The sequence below is a fragment of the Haliotis cracherodii genome, unplaced genomic scaffold (assembly GCF_022045235.1).
Source record: "Haliotis cracherodii isolate W230 unplaced genomic scaffold, xgHalCrac1.p SCAF_18, whole genome shotgun sequence".
Taxonomy (NCBI): domain Eukaryota; kingdom Metazoa; phylum Mollusca; class Gastropoda; order Lepetellida; family Haliotidae; genus Haliotis; species Haliotis cracherodii.
In genome coordinates, this window is record NW_027266273.1 from 28,804,805 (window position 1) to 28,825,464 (window position 20,660).

The 20,660-nt window shown below is 42.4% G+C and overlaps 1 protein-coding gene across 1 annotated transcript; it reads left to right on the forward strand.

Moving 5' to 3' along the window:
- Window positions 1–7,499: 7,499 nt before the first annotated feature.
- On the forward strand, window positions 7,500–8,231 carry LOC139465598 (cysteine-rich, acidic integral membrane protein-like). The gene has a single exon (XM_071247307.1). It carries the CDS (start codon window positions 7,500–7,502, stop codon window positions 8,229–8,231), a length of 732 nt encoding a protein of 243 aa, XP_071103408.1.
- Window positions 8,232–20,660: the final 12,429 nt, after the last annotated feature.

A 20,660-nucleotide genomic window follows, 5' to 3' on the forward strand; every position in this document is an offset into this window, starting at 1 on the left:
GCTTTACAAAGAGATTTAATTCGACTATCTCATATGATAAAAGGGTGGCCGAAGATCCACCTACATCTACGGCGCTTTACTGTGATTGAAAATTAAATATTCATCGAGAGATTTTAGATGAACTTTGCTGCGCACTGCGGTCACACGTGGCGCAACGCGATGTCTGTGTGTCAGTCGACTGACGAGTAACTGCCATGTGACGAGGACAACGTCTATGGTCAATTACTGTTCAACAGCTATCTCTTTATGTCAGTGAAATATCATTGCACGAAACGTTAGATGGTCTATTTTATGTGACAAGTCGGAATTTCGAGCATTTATCCGGAAATAACAGCGACAATTCACCTGATTGGAAGTGATCATACAGAAAGTAAACCCTTCAGTAGAACAATCTCTACATCCATTCATATTAACAGCAAACCCCGTTTATCCGTATGATACCGTACAAGTGAATCGTCCGAATTCCTACATATCCGGATTAAAGAGTCAATGGATACAAACCAAGAGTCCTTCAATTATACACAGAAATTCCCATCAGTTATGGTGTCCGGACATTCTAAAAGAAATTTCAGTTCCTGAATGTTAGGTATTCGACTCAATGTATTTAAAGACCATTATGATTAAGTCTCATTAAATGACCTCATACGACATGAAAATCTGTTTCCTGGATGCACGATGTGGCGTCAGTCTGTTTCCTGGGGCTCGATTGCGCCCAGAGTCGTGTTCTTTGTCAGACATGGGATGCACAGTTTGATAGGGTCGGTCCAATTATCACCAGTGAATCTGTACACTTGGAGTGTCAACGTTTCATCTGATTACAGGAAATTGTAAAGGACTCGAAACATCTGTATCATTTCTATCATGTCCCTCCGTCATAATGGATCAATGGTCAGGTATAATAACATGGTATGGTTGGGTTTTTTTAAAAGTGAACATATCGATCGCCTTCACTTCAATTCATTTCAAACCCCATGTTCTTGCAATCGATTGTAATTTGGAAGATTTAATGCGAATTTGGCAAGATATTATCGCTGTTTTTGTAACTTTGGTTCTGACAATTCTGTCATGTCACCTGTCCTGTTACCCTATCTGAGTTGTGGAGGAAACAGAGTCGGCATACGTGATGCAATTTATTACAGAACCTGAATACTGATTCTGTTGTCATGTTTAGTTGAATGTGTGTTGGTATACGTGTGGTATGAAATTCATGTACTCTCTACAAGGCCAAAATATGAGCGGTGACGTTTGGCCAAAGTGAAAATGGAAAATGTTACAGTTTCTACAAGTTGCTTAAATTGTTATGAAAGTTATTGGAATTGGTCTCATGGCTGACATCAGTTCGTACGTGGAACTTCAGGAGACAACTCGTCACATGTGTATTGTTTACCTCCTGGTAAATAACGCAAGAGTCAAGACAACACGTCACTTGTGTATTGTTTACCTCCTGGTAAATAACGCAAGAGTCAAGACAACTCGTCACATGTGTATTGTTTACCTCCTGGTAAATAACGCAAGAGTCAAGACAACACGTCACGTGTGTATTGTTTACCTCCTGGTAAATAACGCAAGAGTCAAGACAACACGTCACGTGTGTATTGTTTACCTCCTGGTAAATAACGCAAGAGTCAAGACAACTCGTCACTTGTGTATTGTTTACCTCCTGGTAAATAACGCAAGAGTCAAGACAACTCGTCACATGTGTATTGTTTACCTCCTGGTAAATAACGCAAGAGTCAAGACAACTCGTCACATGTGTATTGTTTACCTCCTCATCACCAGGTTGTACATGCTGGGGGAGTCACGCTGTCATCACCAGGCTGTACATGCTGGGGAAGTCACGCTGTCATCACCAGCCTGGGGGATTCGCGTTGTCATCACCAGGTTGTACATGCTGGGGGAGTCACGCTGTCATCACCAGGCTGTACATGCTGGGGAAGTCACGCTGTCATCACCAGCCTGGGGGATTCGCGTTGTCATCACCAGGCTGTACATGCTGAGGGAGTCACGCTGTCATCACCAGGCTGGGGTAGTCACACTGTCATCACCAGGCTGTAATTGCTGGGGAAGTCACGCTGTCATCACAATGCCTGGGGGATTCGTGCTGTCATCAAAGGGCTGTACATGCAGGGGAAGTCACACTGTCATCACCAGGCTGTAATTGCTGGGGAAGTCACGCTGTCATCACAATGCCTGGGGGATTCGTGCTGTCATCAAAGGGCTGTACATGCAGGGGAGGTCTCGCTGTCATCATCAGGGTGTACATGCTGGGGGAGTCACGCTGTCATCACCAAGTTGTACACGCAGGGGAAGTATCGCTGTCATCACCAGGCTCTACATCACCAGGCTGTACATGCTGGTGGAGTCATGCTGTCATCACCAGGCTGTACATGCTGGGGGAATCACGCTGTCATCACCAGGCTGTACATGCTAGGGGAGTCACGCTGTCATTACCAGGCTGTACACGCAGGGGAAGTCTCGCTGTCATTACCAGGCTGTACATGCTAGGGGAATCACGCTGTCATCACCAGGCTGTACATGCTAGGGGAATCACGCTGTCATCACCAGGCTGTACATGCTAGGGGAGTCACGCTGTCATCACCAGGCTGTACATGCTAGGGGAGTCACGCTGTCATCACCAGGCTGTACACGCAGGGGAAGTCTCGCTGTCATTACCAGGCTGTACATGCTGGTGGATTCTTGCTGTCACCACCAGGCTGTACATGCTGGGGAAGTCACGCTGTCATCACCAGTCTGGGGGATTCGCGCTGTCATCACCAGGTTGTACATGCTGGGGGAGTCATCACCAGGCTGTACATGCTGGGGGAGTCATGCTGTCATCACCAGGCTGTACATGCTGGGGAAGTCATGCTGTCATTACCAGGCTGTACATGCTGGTGGAGTCACGCTGTCATCACCAGGCTGTACATGCTGGGGGAGTCATGCTGTCATTACCAGGCTGTACATGCTAGGGGAGTCACGCTGTCATCACCAGGCTGTACATGCTGGGGGAGTCATGCTGTCATTACCAGGCTGTACATGCTAGGGGAGTCATGCTGTCATCACCAGGCTGTACATGCTGGGTAGGGGGGACTCCATGTGTGGATTCGTTTCTCCACAGTACTCCAAGCATGGATCCAACATTCAGGTTTTCGAGTGATGAAAACAGGATAAAAAACTCATGGGGGCGTTAATGGATACTATTTCAGTTATTATCAGGTTTTAGAGTGAGTGTATTGTGTATAACGCAGCTTTCAGCCATATATCATCTTTTCAGTGCGTGTCAGCTTTAGAAAGGTACGTTTGCACTGGTAGAATTAAACCAATAACATGGGGATTCCACACAACGCAGATACACGGCTAGGGGACGTTATTGCCATCTGACGGCACCGACTTGGACTGGTGGGCGATCTGTTCCCCCATTAGAATTGATAAGCTTTTTGTAATTCAGAACCTGACACACGACACACAAACGGCAATGCGGAAAAATAATAAATTTGTGTACGAGATGTGTTGCAGTTTCCAAACGTTCTTGGAACAGAGTCGTCGAGACAAGTGCTAGACACCTCCATAGCCAGTACTAAGTATACACTGTATGAAGGAGCAGTGGACTGAAGACGCCTCTGAGAAGTAAGGATTAAAGGTGGGGCATATTGACCATCACAACGTATACAGGAAATATTCTTGCAACGCTCGTTTCGTGCCTATTTGCCAAGAGTTTCGTGTTTCAATCGAGTTGCAAGGAAGCTGATGATAGCAGTGAACTGAACTTAATCCGTCTACCTTGTTCAAATACTAAGCCCACACGGGACAGTGAGGAATAAAACAGACATTGCCGTTATTACTGATGAAACTGACCAGTCCATGGTCCCTTGTGTGCAGGGTCGCTGGTATAGGCAGATATGGGTAACATCGTGTTTGACATAGATACTGCGTGGCAATGTTACTCATATAAATCTATATTTGTCACAGAAACACATCTAACCTGTGTATCACTTGAGCCTGTAATTAAAGGCGTTGCAACCGCGACGTTCAAGCTCCGATAGTCATGGGAGTGGAACGCTTTATTCGATTGGGAATTGATTTACTTCCGCTTCCTGCATGGCCTCCTGGCTCGCCTTCAGCCGTGAGATCTACTTGTGATCTGAAAGCCTCTGCTCTCACTGTGTCATAAAGCGACTTTATGATGGCTGAACTGGTATATTCACAGAGTTTGGCAGAAAGTAAAGCCGTTTGCAATTACGCGAACCTAATTTCCTCTTTCAGAAATTAAATGTAGCGAAATGACTGTAAAGTGGCATATTTGATGGTGTTGCGTTGCTGTATGGAGCAGCCATGTTACGTGATGCACAGCTCTCCAGGAGATTTATGTTGCCGTTGAACAAGCAGAGGTAGCTTGGATCCATGCAGAACCTTAATCCATGTCCGCGTCCATTACTTGATGTTAATCTTGAAACCAAATGTTTTGGTTTTCCTGCGCAGGATGCAACATATTTAAGTTCACGCCTTAGCCTCACATTCATCTAAGGAGGAGGGAAATAGGACCAAAAATATGTTGTCTGATTATCAATGTTTTCTTATATCTATGTTAACTATCTCTGTCGGCACCATGGGTCGTTTGGCTGACGTGGCAATTAGCTGACGGTCTGTCGAGAGTTTCCAGGATATTCCAGAATCTAACTGATGGCTTCATTCCCACTATCACATAGAGCACGTCACTGCTCGTCTCAGAGTCCAAGTCCGGAGAATTACAGCCCGCTTTGACTATAACTCAACAGACCTCACATTATTAGCATATAGCGTTCCTCCTTCCTCCCTCCTCCCAATCAGTCTACAACTTATATCCGAGACTTCTGTAAGAGGCATTGAGAAGTTGGAGTACTAAGTAAGGATAAGATATATGGATGAACAACTTCTTTATTACAGTTAGGAGCTCCTAATTGTAATAAAGAAGTTTTTCATCCATATATCTTATCCTTACTTAACTTATATACATGCATGTATTAATACGACCATGTCCCCAATGGAGTACAGGCAAGCATATTAAACCTTCATAATTGGGAATTGGTAGCCTGAACCATTCTCTATTGCGTTAACCAGACATGAGGTATATTAGAGGAACATTCGTGACGGGATCGATATGTTGGCATATTTCCGACGAAAAGGGTTTATTGAATGTTCTTTTTGTTATGTGTATAAAAAGTTGAAGGGTTGAAGGGAGATACTGGACTAATGCAAGCTGTAGGGTGCGAGGATGTGTTAGTGAGGCGAGTATATTGTCATCACTAAGCACCTCATCAGGGCATGTCATCACTTTCCATTACAGGCCCAGAGTGTGAGGTCTTCCGCCGACGAATGTCTGATTGTTCCCTAGGTGCTGCCACAGCGTCGTGGCACGCATGTTTTACACAGGGAAAGGGGGAGGGGGGTGGCTGGGCGTTCATGAGCGATGGAAGAACTATGCATGCTGATTTTCACACTTATAACGTCACAATCGCACGATGATGTTTTTTTCAAATGAGATAATCACGTGCCGTCCTTTACATATCATATTGCAGTATGTTCGTATTGGGCAGCCAGCATCGTTTTCTGGTTCGTCACTCTATGGAGAACACGCGATGTTGATGAGTTTTGATTGCCCCATCGTCTGGGACGGACACATGTGGGAGTGTGTTATGACCTGGGTATGAATAAACGTCACAGCCTTTTGGCTTTGCAATTAACTTTTCTTGAAGTTCCAGTAATTGAGTGCACCATGACCTCAGATCTGTGACGTCATAATTCCTAACCGCAGAACTACGTTGGGAAAGGGTTCTCAACCTATGAAAAGTTGAATATCATCTGCAGCCATTGAATAAAACACTAGCATGAAATACGTGCCAGTAACTTACTTGTAGTAATCATTGACAATGGGTCTTTGATACTGACTTACATTTTATATACGTCATTCTGCCTCATTACCCTTGTGTGTCTGTGGTTGCAGCTGTAGTAACGGAAGGGCGTGGTAATCGTGGATTTTTATCATACAATGTTTACCACTAACTTATTTCTCTAATTTTGGAAATTGTAAGCTATTTGCGAGTACCCCATATTCTTTTTGAAGAGTTTAAATAACAACGTTTCTCTCGCCGTGTTTCACGCATAATTGAAATGGTAAGTTTCCGAATCGTTACAATGCGGAAAATACAGACGTTCACGACGTTCAAGATAAGCTCCACAATTCCCTGGAGGTGCGTGGACTAATAGACTAAAAACGCGAAAACTTATTGGCGAGATTTTGCTATTCGTTAAGTAATAGCTATTAAGTTTTATATTGATTGAGCGTCGTTGAAATTAAATTGCTTTTTGCACTTGTTATTGCTTGGCATGGAATCCCGACCCGCGGCATGGGAAGCCGGGCACCGCACTGCCTCTTTCTGTGGAGCGCCGTGCAGCGAGGAATTCACATCTACGGATCATGTCAAACACCTTGTATCAGATGTGTAATGAAGACATGGTGGTTCGTCCGTGCTTTTCAGATGAGCCAGGCGTTTGAAGTTTGATATTTGAAACGGCTTCTTGTTATTGCTTTTGTCTCAACTTTAATCAAAAGTATAATGAATTATGTTTATCTTGGTGATGTCAATAATGACATGTTGTTGTTTTTGATTTACCACTGTATTTTGATTCATAATGAATGAGTGAGTGAGTGAGTGAGTGAGTGAGTGGGTATAGTTTTACGCGGATGACACCAGAAATGTGCTTCACACATTGTACCGATGTCGGGAATCGAACCCGGATCTTCGGCGAGACGAGCGAACGCTTTAACCACTAGGCTACCCGACTGCCCCTTTGATTCATAGCATGATGTATATTGATATATAAGCTTAAAGCTCTGTGACATCAAACTGCAGTGTGGAACTAGCAGGTACTACGGGAAACAGGTAAACAACGTGGACCGAAAACCAATTTGTTTCAACCTGATGTATATCTATGTCTTAATCGTCATCGTCGTCATTGTCTTCATCGTCGTTGTCTTCATGGTCGTCGTCCTCCTCCTCCTCCTTATTATTACTAAAGAAATAAGGACTGTAGGCTGTGTGTTTTGTTGGTGTCCGAGATAACACGGCCCCCATTCTCTCGGTATTATTCCTGCAAAAGTCTGCTCCGTCAACTCGCCATGAACTCTGAATGCCCCTTTATAATGGTTGAAATAAAACCCTACAACAACACTGAAGTAATGGATCCCTACAACAACACTGAAGTAATGGATCCCTGCAACAACACTGAAGTAATGGATCCCTGCAACAACAGTGATGTTATGGATCCCTGCAACAACACTAAAGTGATGGATCCCTACAACAACACTGAAGTAATGGATCCCTGCAACAACATTGAAAGGGTTGGTGAGAGTGCCGTCAGCAGCATGTGTAGCGAGGCCGTGGATCTGGCGTCAGCTAGTTGTTTCCACGTTGGTATTGGATAATGGGGGCTGGTAAACCCATTCAAACCCAACTAAAGTAATGGATCCCTGCAACAACAGTGAGGTTATGGATCCCTGCAACAACACTAAAGTGATGGATCCCTACAACAACACTGAAGTAATGGATCCCTGCAACAACACTGAAGTAATGGATCCCTGCAACAACACTGAAGTAATAGATCCCTGCAACAACCGTGATGTTATGGATCCCTGCAACAACACTAAAGTGATGGATCCCTGCAACAACACTGAAGTAATGGATCCCTGCAACAACACTGAAGTAATGGATCCCTGCAACAACACTGAAGTAATGGATCCCTACAACAACACTGAAGCAATGGATTCCTGCAACAACACTGAAGTAATGGATCCCTGCAACAACAGTGAAGTAATGGATCCCTACAACAACGCTGAAGTAATGGATCCCTGCAACAACACTGAAGTAATGGATCCCTACAACAACGCTGAAGTAATGGATCCCTACAACAACACTGAAGCAATGGATTCCTGCAACAACACTGAAGTAATGGATCCCTGCAACAACAGTGAAGTAATGGATCCCTACAACAACGCTGAAGTAATGGATCCCTGCAACAACACTGAAGTAATGGATCCCTACAACAACGCTGAAGTAATGGATCCCTGCAACAACACTGAAGTAATGGATCCCTGCAACAACATTGAAAGGGTTGGTGAGAGTGCCGTCAGCAGCATGTGCAGCGAGGCCGTGGATCTGGCGTCAGCTAGTTGTTTCCACGTTGGTATTGGATAATGGGGGCTGGTAAACCCATTCATTAAGACATCATGTCCTTTTGTGACACAACGTGTGCTGCGTAGTCACAGTCATGTAGGTCAAGGACAGTCGCACTGTGAAACATTCTGTAGATGACGTTACAGAGTCTCATGGTGGCAGTTTTCAAAAGTAATAACTTCGTATATTCTTATACCTCAAACTCCAATTACACACAACCCGGATAAGTTCTGACAGATGTTAAAGCAACTGCTATCAGTCATTCGTGTCATATATATCGTCGGTATCCACTGATGCCATTACTGGGATTGTTCATGTCGCTGTAACAGAGTGATAATGTCGCTGTAACAGAGAGATACCGTCGCTGTAACAGAGTGATACTGTCGCTATAATTGAGAGACAATGTCGCTGTAACAGAGTGATAATGTCGCTGTATCAGAGTATTACTGTCGCTGTAACAGAGTGATACTGTCGCTGTAATAGAGAGACAATGTCGCTATAACAGAGTGATAATGTCGCTGTATCAGAGTATTACTGTCGCTGTAACAGAGTGATAATGTCGCTGTAATAGAGAGACAATGTCGCTGTAACAGAGTCGTCCTGTTTGTGTCGAACTATCACACTATCAGTACACACCAAGTGTTGATTACGTCGTCCTGTTTGTGTCGAACTATCACATTATCAGTACACGTTAAGTGTTGATTACGTCGTCCTGTTTGTGTCGAACTATCACACTATCAGTACACGTCAAGTGTTGATTACGTCGTCCTGTTTGTGTCGAACTATCACACTATCAGTACTCGTCAAGTGTTGATTACGTCGTCCTGTTTGTGTCGAACTATCACACTATCAGTACACATCAAGTGTTGATTACGTCGTCCTGTTTGTGTCGAACTATCACATTATCAATAAACATCAAGTGTTAATTACGTTGTCCTGTTTGTGTCGAACTATCACACTATCAATAAACATCAAGTGTTAATTACGTTGTCCTGTTTGTGTCGAACTATCACGCTATCAGTACACATCCAGTGTTAATTACGTCGTCCTGTTTGTGTCGAACTACCACATTATCAGTACACGTCAAGTGTTGATTACGTCGTCCTGTTTGTGTCGAACTATCACACTATCAGTACACAAATGCTTCTTGTATTCCATTGTGGCAAATTTAGAGGTAACTTTGTTGGTCTGTGTAGGTCGAACCATCACACTATCAATGCACAAAATATTTCCGGTATTTTATTGTGGCACATATATCTAATATCTAATCGATCGTAATGAATTATTCTGCTTCCAGTATCTGCGCAAGCATTGATGACCCATGTCCTTGTGTGTGTCCTATTGAGGCCAGCGTGGAGCAATGTGATGCCACTTTTAACATCACTTTCAATTATCTCGAAATGGACGCGCTGTAACATACATGCACATTTACCTTCACACAAGCCGGTTTCGTTCAAAGTACTCGGAATCAGATTACCGTTTGTATTTTTAGCCAATCGGAGGGCCACAAAGTAGGTCTTCTAATGACCCTGTATACACAAGTTAAATCAAAAGGCATCCGATGAAGCTTGAAGTACCAGTGGCGTATGGTGAACAATGATACATTAATTCAGGCTTAATGTCTTTGAGAGGCCGTAACTGACATAGCGCTTAGCTTGTTCGCTGACATCGACATAAAAGGGAAAATCATACGCGATGACAGGTAAACCAAGTCCTAAATAGAATCAGTGTTATCTAACCAATGAGCGATTATTCTGGGCTAAATGGAAACATGAAATTTCCCACACTATTCCGTGTGTATTTGTCCTGCTAACCAGCAGAACAGAGTTAATCGAGATGTCTAGACACCGACATTTACACACTAATATGCATACTTCACCCTTGACCAAATAGAAGTTCATGTAATTAAGCCTGGTTTCGCGAGAATGTGTCCGTGGTGTGATGCAGTGTTCGGTGTGAGATGCTGGGGATTCGACCCCACCCACACCCTACCCCTACCCCTACCCCTACCCCTACCCCTACCCCCACCAATACCCACCCCCACCCCCACCCCCACCCCCAACCCCACCAACTACACCAACTGCAACCTGGCATCGGAATATTAAGATCCCTGGACCACCTGAGGACACTAACTGCTCTTTATCAACACACTGACCGGGTTTCTGGACTTCTGGTTGAACCATGCATCACCTCAGTTGACTCGATTCTACAAATCGGGTTGTTGTGCCTATTTCTAAATGAAATAGATATCGGTGAACCCGCTTCATGAATACATCGTAAATTTGACTGCAGCTTGAAAGATGCGGTGATATTGGGTGATGTTGATCTGGCCAATGTAAAGTCGATGGCTTGACGGGATCTCAAGTGAGTTCCCATGTTATCATCCAGGGCTAGTGGGTATACACACAGTGTCGCTTGCAAATTGGCCGGACAGTAACAGATAATGGTCTGTTGTGATGAAAGGCGTCACTGGCCCGTTCTGACAATAAATATACGAGATTTCTTACAATGCAGAATGGCACAGATTGTGAAAACACTGACTATGGCATTCAGTACAAGAAACTGCAAGCTGGATCCCTACAGGCGCGTTGTGGAAACACAAGTTACAGGTTGCTCTATGAGAAAAGTAAATATGTGATAATTGGACAAATGTTTACAATTCGGCAAAAAGTGATTCATGGTCAAATTTGAAATTGAAGACATCTGAAGTTTCCAGTTCACCATGTGTTCTTTTGGTGAAATGCCTGGAAGTACTTTGAATCTAGCCTTGATTAACAACTAAGCATAATTAGGCAACTTCTTGTTAGTATGTAACCTTGTGTAGATACGTAATCTGGTATTGCTAAGTAATGTAGTGCTGGAATGTTATCTTCAGCCCCTTTGGGTGTAGCGTGGTCGTGGGTGGAATCCCAGAGTAGCCCTGATTATGATTCCTTGCCAGAAGGTGCCATACCGCGATTGCACTTTAGTGTGTGAGTGAGTATGATTTTACGCCGCTTTTAGCAATATTCCAGCAATATCACGGCGGGGGATATCAGAAATGTGCTTCACACATTGTGCCCATGTCGGGAATCGAACCCGGGTCTTCGGCGTGACCAGCCGAACGCTTTAACCACTAGGCTACCCGACCGCCCCTGTACTTCTTTAGTAGTTACACTCTAGAACCTGCATCACCGGGAGCCTTCCTCCTCTGACTGTACTCAATTATTGTTCAGATAACGTTAGATGCAACTCACTCACTCACTCACTCACTCACTCACTCACTCCGATGTTCAGGACCTACTCGACGTGTCAAGGATGTTTGTAAACACTGGTCACGACTGCATCGTGAAACCTCCGTCAATCAGTTCTGCTGGCCGGTGTCCCTCCCAGGACATCATGGCCTAATTAGTATTGGTGCGGCGCGTGACTCTGTGTACTGGACACAAATCAAGCGAAAATAAGCAACGTTGGTCGAGGAGGGTAGGTGGATGGGCGACTGTGATCGGCAGCTTGGCGCTTCTGCATTTCTGGGGTTTCGCTCCTGCCCCAGACTGAAGCACGTGTTAAATGTGGTGTTTCCTTAGGCGAGTGACCTTGTTTGAAATGTGACTCTGTTCACCAAGCAGCGTATGGATACCCGGTAAGATGAGATGGTAATGTGACTGTTAACCTTCAAGCGCCTCACAGGCAGCTCGGATTGTATACTCCCCAGGGAGATGAGAATGAAAATTGAGTGCACACAGATCCATTGACCTTGGTTGCGCCATGAACATTCACTTGCTGAACTTTGAACGCTTTTACGTGGATCTGTAACTATAATTATATATTAATTACACTGCTTCCTGCAATGAAAGGGGCGGTGGGGTAGCCTAGTCGTTAAAGCGTTTGCTCGTAAGGCCGGGGTTCGATTCCCCACATGGCAACAATGAGTGAAGCTCATTTCTGGTGTCCCCCGCCGTGATGTTGCTTGAATATTGCTGAACACGGCGCAAAACACAACACACGCACTCTGCAAGACAACAGTAGCATACTTTGGTACAGAATATCCTTTTTTTATCCTATTCTTTTACACGTACTGGTGTAATGTTGTAACTGTTGATTCCGCCATAGTGGTCACGTACTGGTGTAATGTTGTACCTGTTGATTCCGTCACAGTGGTCACGTACTGGTATAATGTTGTAACTGTTGATTCCGTCACAGTGGTCACGTACTGGTGTAATGTTGTACCTGTTGATTCCGTCATAGTGGTCACATACTGGTGTAATGTTGTAACTGTTGATTCCGCCATAGTGGTCACCTACTGGTGTAATGTTGTAACTGTTGATTCCGTCGTAGTGGTCACCTACAGGTGTAATGTTGTAACTGTTGATTCCGCCATAGTGGTCACCTACTGGTGTAATGTTGTACCGAACCGGGACGGAGCGATCCAATTCACGACTGGCTGTGTCAAGTTTGCTTCGTCCAAAGATATTGCGTTTTGCTTATCCTATCGTGGGTAAAGAAGCTTTTGTCAACTGACCTAATTTTCACTACGAGACTAGTTTGACACTGCGATGTTTATTCAGATTCATGTTATGAAATGTCACCGCGCGTCACCGTTATGTGAATTACCATGGTACTAAATTGATAGGATTCTACAGAAATAATACTTACTTATTTATGATATATTGAAGAAATTGGGATGTTAAATGTATCGGACAAAACACTTGTAAAATTGTTAATTCAATTTATTATGCCGTATGAACTATAGATATACTCAAACTTATTACTAGGTTTTCAGTACAAGACTTTGTCTCAGTTTTATCTGCTGGGTTTCACACGCCACTCTGATGAGTCGTTAAGATGAAGTCAACTGCCAATCAACGGGTGAAAGGGACAACAGGTGCACATACTGTTCGTGCAGATCTAGACGCTGGGACAATTGAAAAGCGTGTCAGTTTCATCAAGCTGTGTATTGTCTCTGATGATGTAAATGTTATTTTAGGTGAACGTGATGAATGTACATCAATCGATAGCAACACGTACCTCTAATGTAGCTGAGAGTGTAAATAATCGATTTCTATGATGCTACATCCTCATTTGGTGTTAAAACGGTGATGCCTCACCGCAATGTGGTTTGTCAGACCATGTGAGAATAGTAGGGGGAAATATCACCAGGTAAAAACTATTTTCCCCAGGAACTTTACAAAACAAATTAAATTCTAATAGAGTATCTACGAAAATTGTACTTACAAAGTAAGTTATCCTCCTTGTGGTTAACTGGCACCAAACCTGTTTGGAAAATATTGCGTAAAGATGGTAGAGATACGAGGGCTGGGCAAAAAGTTCTGAACCTGACTAACTTTCAATTATGGGCTATAACAACGTGAAGTAGTCGATGTAGCCAATATACCAACGGAATTCAAGTCTTCAAGATCAGTGAAGAAGGTTGTGGCCACTGTTTTCATGGATGCAAAGCGTGTGATCCTTGTTAATTACTTACATACTTACAAAGTCAAAAGACGATTACCGGTGCCTACTATGCGGATGTGCTTCACTGACTGAGTGCTAACTGCTGCAATTCTGCTATTTCATGACAATGCCTCTTCTCACACCTCTTGACTTGCAAAGGCTGCTGCGCGACAATGTAGATTCGAAATGCTTCATCAGACCTCGCTAGACCTGGTACCGAGTGATTTCCACCTGTTTCCTTAACTGTAAGAACACCTTCGTGGAAACGTTATGACAAAAACGATGAATGGGTGAATGGGTTTTTCAGAAGCTTCACTTTCGATATGAGAAGTGTCTTGAAAAGTAGGGATATTATGTTGAAAAATAATATTAAAACACTTTCACAATTGTTGGTTTTGTTTGTTAGGCTAAAAACCTTTTGACCAGACCCCCTAGTAAAGATTCGCAACAACAACAATTTGATGATTCCTTTTACATATATACTACTCAAAATTTGATAAGGATCACTAGGTGATATGTGTGTAAGTTACCACAAACATAACAAAAGACATGACTCTGACTCAGAAACGTGTTTAATCATGTTATGAATGAAAATGCATGAACGGCATGAACTTGTATCAATATGGAATGTTTGAAATCTGCAAACACCAAAAGGCATTTCATTAAAAAATGTTAACAGCAAACAAGAGAAAGAATTACACAGTTATGAGGGATAGTCCATCATTACACTTAGTCGATGAAGTGTCAATATCGAGTATGACCTCCCCTTGCATCAATGACGGCCTGACAACGTCGAGATATGCTGTCAATAAGCACCCGGATGTTCCCAATGGGAAGGTTGTTCCACTCTTCCACGAGGGCATGTCCGAGCTCTGCCAAAGTCATGGGTTGTGCTCTACGGCGTGAAAGGGCAACCTGCAGCATGTTCCAGACATGCTCAATCGGGTTCAAGTCCGGCGAGCGCGCTGGCCAATCCATGCGGACAATTGTCTCCTGCTCAAGGTACTGCTAAACCATCTTGGCGCGATGAGGACGGGCGTTATCATCCATCAGGATGAACTCAGGGCCAACAGCACCAGCGTAGGGTCTGACGTACACATCGAGGATCTCATCCCGGTACCTCACCCGTCATTGTTCCTCTCTCCAGGACATGAAGATCTGTCCTTCCATCTCTGTTGATTCCACCCCAGACCATGATGGAACCACCACCATAACGGTCATGTTCACTGATGTTGGCATCATGGAAACGTCCACGTTGTCGTCGCCACACCCGCTGCCTCCTGTCTGTAAAGTCCAAACAATACCTGGACTCATCGGTGAACAGAACTGGAACCCAATCGTTCCGTGTCCAAGTGACATGATCTTCAGCCCATTCCAATCGCTCCCGCCGGTGTCGAACAGTCAGGGGGATTCGGACACATGCCCTTCTCGAGTAGAGACCTGCATTGTGAAGACGATTCCGTATCGTCTGAGTGGACACATTCACCCCCGAGGCGTTCAGGAGGTCGTTACGTAGGCTGGTTGCTGTCCAGAAGGGATGACGTCGTGCCTGAAGAGCCACAAAATGATCTTGGCGTTGGGTTGTCGACCTCTGACGACCACCCCCATGTCGGTGTGCTGCTGTACCAAAATTTTGCTGTCGGGACCAGGCCCTGCTTACAACGCTCTGGCTGACGTTTAGTGCATTGGCAACGTCACGTTGTGAATAGCCAGCATCAAGCATTCCAATACATCTGCCCAGTTGTTCTGTCGTCAGGCGACGCCTTACACGTTGAGGGGGCATTGTGTAGATAAACGTAGTGTGAACACTCAATTGAGTTTACAGTTTCACAATGAATCAGACACCGTTGCCTGATTGGAAATCGTGCAATGGTAGCAAAAGCATGCACTGTGATGTGAAACGCATTTCCCATGGCATGAAATGCACGTGCACGTGTGTTGGAGACGTTTTTGATTTCACTTGAACACAATATTGCAGTTATTTTGTTTTTTTTATGAAGAAAAATATCTACGATCCTTATCAAATTTTGAGTAGTATATTTAACACAATTAAAAAGGATGCATATTGATGAGTTCCCCGATGTTCTTCGGAATTCCCTATACATGTGACTAATAGCAACGCATTTAACAAAGAATTTACACCACAAGAAATACAAATTGCTTTTGATAGACTAACAAAATAGGAAATCATACATGAATACATAAAAAACAGCTTGGAAGTTATAATGCCACTATACACGAACTGTTTTGATATGACTATTGACAAATGTTTATTTCCGGAACAGTGGTTAAATGGCATAAATAGACCAATATTAAAGCCGAAAGGAGGTAATCAAAATCCTTAAAATTATCGCCCCATCAGTTTAATATGTTGTTTAAGCAAATTACTCACTAGTGAATTAAGTTTCAGAATTCTAGAGTGTATGGAATATGAAATTATATTTTCATAAGCTCAAGCTGGATTTCAGCCAAATATTCTGCTTGTGATCCTATATTTTCGCAACATTGTTTAATTGATTTATTTAATGCAATGAAAAAAAATGTTTTGTTGTTTAATGGATTTTATGAAAGCGTTTGATAGTATCTGGAGAGTTGCCTTTGGTGCAAATTACTCATTCAGGGAGTTGGTGATTAATGTTTACGGATAATAAAATCGTCGTATAATGGTATTAAATCGTATGTATCTGTAAATGGAGCAACCTAAGACCCATTCCCCTGTTATGTTGGTGTTAGACAAGGAAACACGTGTCTCCAGTTTTATTTTCTATGTACATTAATTGCATTTAATCTTATCTAATTGGACATTTTTGCATTGGTTTACAAATGGATTCGTTCTTTCATGATTTTATAATTGATCTTTCGCTTATATTGTCTGTACTGTCCTGTGCAGATGACTCCGGAGACTTACTCTTTTTGCGATATTGTTGTAAGAATAATTAACCCTACTAATTAACCCTACGTGAAAACAATATCAACTCCGACTTTTCTGGATTAAGATTTAGTTGCCATTTTTCCGCCCCATGTGAGATGTTAACGATAACATACACTGATGTAATCCGCAAAGAGATGTACGTTACTGTTGATACCGTTGATAGTATCATTAATGATTATCATAAATAGTAAGACTGATCCCATGGGAATTCCCGCCCAAACATGTTTTAGAGCTGAGGTATAACCGTCAATACCTCCTTTCCGTTCACTATTTTCGAGTTAGCTACCGTCCATGTAGACTGCCATGGACGCCCCATGCTTCTAATCTTAATAGTATCCATTTTTGTATACTTTATCAGATGCGTTACTGATGTCGCAGGAGACTGTTCTAACCTCCTTTTCATTATCTAATGCATTTGAAATAAAATCAACAGATATGTGAGATGGTATAATCTCTAGGTATGAAGTCAGATTGCAGGTTCGGTAATACATCATTCTAATGAAATTAAACTGTACGTGTTAAAATATACATTTTCAAAACCTTTGGCTAGGCTACATTTAAGTGCTACCGTTCTATAATTTTAACATTAATTTACACTTACCTTTTCATGAATTGGTATCACTGAGGCTTCTTTCCAGATAATGTGAAGATTGCCTTTTGCAAAAAAGACGTGTTACAAGGGAAAGGGCAGGGTGGTTGCAAGTAATATGATAAATCTGTTACTGCGTTTGTCTGACCCTCTGGCATCCGCTGTGTCACCAGACATCAGAATAGCGTTTACTTCTTTTCGAGTAAATCTTATACTACTTTCAATATATTGTTATATTACGAAGTTGTGTATTTTCATTTTACACATTTGCCTGGTCAACAAAATAATCACAAAGTACATTTGCTATTGTTTCGACATCATCGTACAGATACTATTACTGAGTATAGGAGGGAAATATGCTGGGGTTTGCTTTAAAATATTGTTTATCTTATTAGAAGATCTCATCATATTTTTTCATCCAGATTGGATTTATAATTATTCTTAGCCTTTCTCACTTTGTTTCTCTTCAAATATAGATTAACCTGAACATCGTTAGAAATCATGTATAACACTTATGTCACGCCAGTGGTTGTATTATTGTTTATATATGTGGCATAACTGTAATAAAGAACAAGAAACCCGTCTTGAAAATTACATTTAGACGCATTAAGAACTATCTCTCAGAGGCACTCGCCACGTGATGATATACAGGGAGATTAACTTTAAGTCACTAGCTCAAAGAAGAAAGTCTTTATATTATTGCTATGATACAAAATTATTAATAACTTAACTCGGATTCATTTCTATCGGATCTCATAACCGACAGAATTTCAACCTTAAGTACATTGTACTTGCACATTAAGAAATAGTGACAATATTCAGACACCAAGATGTCATCATGAATTTATGGAAAATCGTTCTTACCCGAGACCTTAAAACTCTGGAATCAGCTGTTTGATGACGTTGGTAACGCTGTACATATAGGGACATGTAAAAGCCTAGTACAAATATGCCTTACTTGTTCTTGTGAACATATCTGGGAAAATCCACTTCACTATTTTTGATATGTCCAAAATATAATGAATTATAAAGTCGATTGTTTTATTGTATTGAAGGATTTGTCTAATTAAATTATTTCATTACAAATGTAAACCTTTCTTACGTAAATTCTCCCTAACTAACACACAGGGACGGTTCACCACCCCTTGTATTTCCGACTAAAAAAATAAATATTTAGGGTCACGAACATTCTGTGTCACACATATCGATATGCTTATATACACAATCAAATTGAACAAAATATATTCTTAAATACTACGAGACTGCTGTTGAAGGGAGAAAAGAATACACGCTGGCCAAGTAATAAACATGGCTCTTGGTGAAACGAAGAGTCTCGATTGACGAGTCGAATGACAGTTAACATTTTCAAGAAAATAACAAACGGCATGAAGCGATATTAATTTCAATTAATGGACACTTGTCAGTATTTGGCAATGTGGAACTAACGTAAAAAGGAAGTCAACAGTTTGTGTACGGGCTACTTACGATAAAGGGAGACAATGTTAGGGGAGGTAACTCTTGTATGACAATAGTTCTGTCAAAGTGTTATGGTCACAGCACTGAAATATCAAGTGTTATGTTCACTATCATTTTTCTCAATTTCGGAAAACTCAGTATTTCATACTGAAGAATAGCTATTAAACAGTTCTTTCAACGTTGAGGGAAATGATATCATCATGATGACGCCATAGTGTATGTAGTTACAGTGGGTGAGTGAGTGAGTTTGATTTTACGCCGCTTTTAGCAATATTCAAGCAATATCACGGCGGGGGACACAAGAAATGGGCTTCAAACATTGTACCCATGTCGGGAATCGAACACGGGTCTTCAGCGTGACGAGCGAACGCTTTAACCACTAGGCTACCCGACCGCCCCGTATAATAGACATGTGCTTCGTGAAGACCGGGAGGTCGACAGCTTGAGATTACGCATATTTATGCATTTATTTGTATATTTTTGTAGTCAGATGTCACACAACAGACTACAGTAAACATAAATCACAGAACTATCTGAAACAGTATTGATTTCCAATAATTAAAAACAAAACAAATGTCATCCGAAGTAGGACTATAAAACCAGCGCGTCCAGTAATGGGAATATGATAGATTTGTAATGTTTGTCTTGGCGCTAGATCTGACATTTGTAACGATATCCACCGAACAAATGTTGAATTGTCTCGCATCATCCTGACCACAGGCCTTTCAATTTTCCAAACACAAACATGCACGTTGATTACTAAAAAGACGTGTGTGCAGAAGGAGTGCAACAACGTGATGACTGTAACTTGAATAACATGATAAGATGATGGTTATACGTATCTCATGGACCAGGGCATAACGACGGTATGTGGTCACCAACGCATGCTTTTAGGATTGTTAGTTGTAACATGTGCAGGTCGCAAGAGCTGACTATATTGATTGGATAGTGATTAGAGAATATGTATTATTTGTATACTGAAATTAACACCATCAGGTAATATAATTGAACAAATCTGCACGTGGAAAATGTTACTTTATCGGACATCGTGAGTCGGTGTCTGTTTCAATCAGAGACCTCTACCAGCGGCCGAACAGAGGGCCATGACTCGTCAAGAACGAAAAAGGGACTATGCGTCGCCATTTGAAGGCAGTGGGTCAAATCGTCCACTTGACTTGTGTTTTCTGTTACTGTCCTGTAGAACACCATTTAACTTATTTTCACTGACTTGTCACTTTGCATCGCTCCTGACTATATTCAACAATTGAAATCTGTTCACAAAGCTTAGATTTCTGGTGGCAAAGTTATCACATCCGCAATCACGGGGCGACTTTCTTTTGCCATTCGGTGTATTTTAAATCAGAAGACTGGTAAATTATCTGCTAAAGGAAAGCTTTTTGAGGCATAGATGAATGAGTGATTTTTTTGTTTATGTAGATTGGTCAATTATTTCAAGTCTTGTCTTTGGAGTAATCGGAGGTTTGCCGTTGGATATTTCCCAGGGGCATCTGTTGTTTCTGTATACCAGCTGTTATTAACGTTCCTTAAAGCACAAAATGTCTCAGCATACTACATCGTGAGTCAGCCTCTAAACTGATCTGATTGTTCAACACCAGTTAGCTTACGGCATGGAACAGATATTGTTATCAATTTATCCATGCCTGATGTCATCCAAGTAAGACTCAGTGTAACGTTGTTTATTTATATCTTTCGAAATAAAAAAAGGGGGGTGGTGGTTGCACCCCCCCCCCCCCCCCCCCCCCCCCCCTGTATCCGCCCATGTTAAATAAGCAGACCGATTTATGTAGATGGTAAAGTTTCCTTTGATGCCAGGTTTGATTGTTTCACCGGACTGTGTTGTTGGTCTCTGTGTCATTGGTTGTACTGACCCTGGACACGGCCACTGGTATATCTGTGAGTGAGTGAGTGAGTGTGTTTGGTTTTACACCGCTTTTAGCAATATTCCAGCACTATGACGGCGGGGCCCCCAAAATGGGCTTCACACATTGTACCCAAGTCG

Bases quoted from the DNA above. Each gene is read 5' to 3' on its own strand.
- LOC139465598 (XM_071247307.1), top strand. From the start codon at position 7,500: ATGGATCCCTGCAACAACAGTGAGGTTATGGATCCCTGCAACAACACT.